General features: G+C 42.4%; 1 protein-coding gene across 1 annotated transcript; it reads left to right on the plus strand.

Moving 5' to 3' along the window:
- The first annotated feature begins 286 nt into the window (after window positions 1-286).
- LOC106830773 (olfactory receptor 1N2-like) lies at window positions 287-1,234 on the plus strand. The gene has a single exon (XM_070519921.1). The coding sequence runs from the start codon at window positions 287-289 to the stop codon at window positions 1,232-1,234; it is 948 nt and encodes a 315-aa protein (XP_070376022.1).
- Window positions 1,235-2,395: the final 1,161 nt, after the last annotated feature.

The following is a 2,395-nucleotide window of genomic DNA, read 5'->3' on the forward strand; positions in this document are numbered from 1 at the left end:
CCAAGGAATGTGAATCTTAGTGAATATATAGCAAGGATGGAAGTAACCTGGAACTCACCTCTCAAACCAGTACTTACCATCTTGCGTTTTCATTTTAATCTCTCTGCTTGCTTCTCTCCTTTTCCAGGTAAAGTAACAATGGGCAGACCTTGGAGGGAAGATCCAGTGACTTGGGATATACACATATGTGAATTAGATGAGAGGTGTCTCTTTTAGAGAGGGCTAAAAGTACCACCTTTTCTACAATTTTTGACCTGTCTCTCTTCTTTCCCCCCAGAGTGTTGGCATGGACAGAATCAACCAGTCCAGTGTCACTGGATTCCTCCTCTTGGGTCTTTCTGAGAGGCCAGAGCAGCAGCCACTCCTATTTGGCATCTTCCTGGGCATGTACCTGGTCACTGTCATGGGAAACCTGCTCATCATCTTGGCCATTGGCTTTGACCCACACCTCCACACCCCCATGTACTTCTTCCTGGCCAACCTCTCTTTTGCTGATGGCTGCTTTTCTTCTACCATAGTCCCCAGGATGCTGGTGAACATCCGGACACATAATCAGACCATATCATATGGGGAGTGTTTGGCCCAGATGTACTTTTTCATGATGTTTGGAGGACTGGATGACTTCCTTTTGGGGGTGATGGCCTATGACCGCTATGTGGCCATCTGTAAGCCTCTTCACTACTCCACACTCATGAGTCCTCTTGTGTGTGTGCTCATGCTCACAGCATCCTGGGTTCTCACCAACCTTGCTGCCCTCTTACATACCCTGCTAATGGCAAGGCTCTCTTTCTGTGCAGGAAACACCATCCATCACTTCTTCTGTGATGTGATCCCTCTGCTGCAGCTCTCCTGCTCAGACACCTGCACCAACCAGGTAGCCCTGTTCACTGTGGGCTCCATAGTACTTACTGGTCCTCTCTCCCTCATCACCTTATCGTATGCATACATCATCTCCACCATCCTCAGAGTCCCCTCTGCCTCTGGCAGGCAAAAGTCCTTCTCCACCTGTGGGTCTCACCTCACTGTGGTCTTCTTGTTCTATGGTGCAGCAATCGGTGTCTATTTGTGCCGTTCTCCATCACAGTCACGGGGTCAGTACACAATTGCAGCTGTATTTTACACAGTTGTGACTCCTATGCTGAACCCCTTCATTTACAGCCTCAGGAACAAGGATATGAAGACTGCACTGAGAAGGCTTTTTGGAATTCACACTTTCTCTTCACAGGGACTTTAATGCTACATCCATATTTTGATGCTACACTCTGGAGAACCCTTGTGTTTATGGAGCAATATCATCCTCTATCACATTTACTTCGGAGTTAGAGAAAAGTAAACTAGAAATCATTCTCTTAAACTCCCAAATCTGACAACATATGTAATCAATGTATTTCATGAAGGATGTGCATTGTGTTATAAATGTTGTAAAAAATCCCTGATGCTGTGTAGGGTAATCTCAGCTAGATAGAAGCGATGTCAATTAAAACTTCACTTACTTGCTGTTATTCTAATGAAAGTATGAATATTTTTTAACATAGAACTCAATCAGAATTTATTAGTTTCCCCAGTTTGCCAGATGCTGTGTCAGACAGAGGAGTTATTGATTCCATGCTCTTATAGAATTCACTTTTCCATGTTGTGTTTAGTTGTACATATATGCAATTAACTATAATAAAGGTACAATCATGGTGATTTCCCCATAAAGCTTAATATTTTATTCTACTTTCTTAACACTTTAAATGTATTATGCCATTTAGTTCCCCAATTTTAACCATCTTGGATTAGGCACTATGATTATCACATTTTACAAGTGGGGAAACTATAACTACTAAGTGGGGAAGAGAAGGTTGAAATGTCTTTCTTCTCTGACTCTGGAGTTCAAATTCTTACATGCTTTCATATCCCACTTCTCAATCCTAATGTTTGTACTGAGAGACAGATTCATATTAAGCTAATGTGCGTACGCTGATGCCTACCTTGTGCCAGTCACTGTAATATCCTGTATTGGCAAAATGTAAAAGTGAGTAAGATAATGACCATGTCTATACAGGGTAGAGACAGACACGTGTTCAGTTTAGTGTTAATCAAATCAGATGGTGATAGTTGCCATAACAAGTGTTGGAGCACAGAAGGAAGAAAAATAATTCTGCCTAATGATGGTCAGGTACAGTTTTACCCTGAGGTGACATTTTATTGAGACTTGAACTGTCAGGTCATTTGGACTGGTGAAGAAAGAGGAGTGAAGATTTCATAGGGACAGGCTATTTACAATAAGGGCATGCTAGTTCTTCAAGCCATTCCAGCCCAACTTTGGAAATGATTGGTGGTGGTTACCTCTCTGAATGTGTGTCTTGCCCTTTCTTTCCCAGTTCAGTTTCCATAAAGTTTCTTGATCAGT

Source organism: Equus asinus, chromosome 10, assembly GCF_041296235.1.
Source record: "Equus asinus isolate D_3611 breed Donkey chromosome 10, EquAss-T2T_v2, whole genome shotgun sequence".
In the NCBI taxonomy this organism is placed as follows: domain Eukaryota; kingdom Metazoa; phylum Chordata; class Mammalia; order Perissodactyla; family Equidae; genus Equus; species Equus asinus.

What these genes read in the sequence shown, in the direction of transcription:
- LOC106830773 (XM_070519921.1), top strand. Translation starts at nt 287, where the DNA reads ATGGACAGAATCAACCAGTCCAGTGTCACTGGATTCCTCCTCTTGGGT.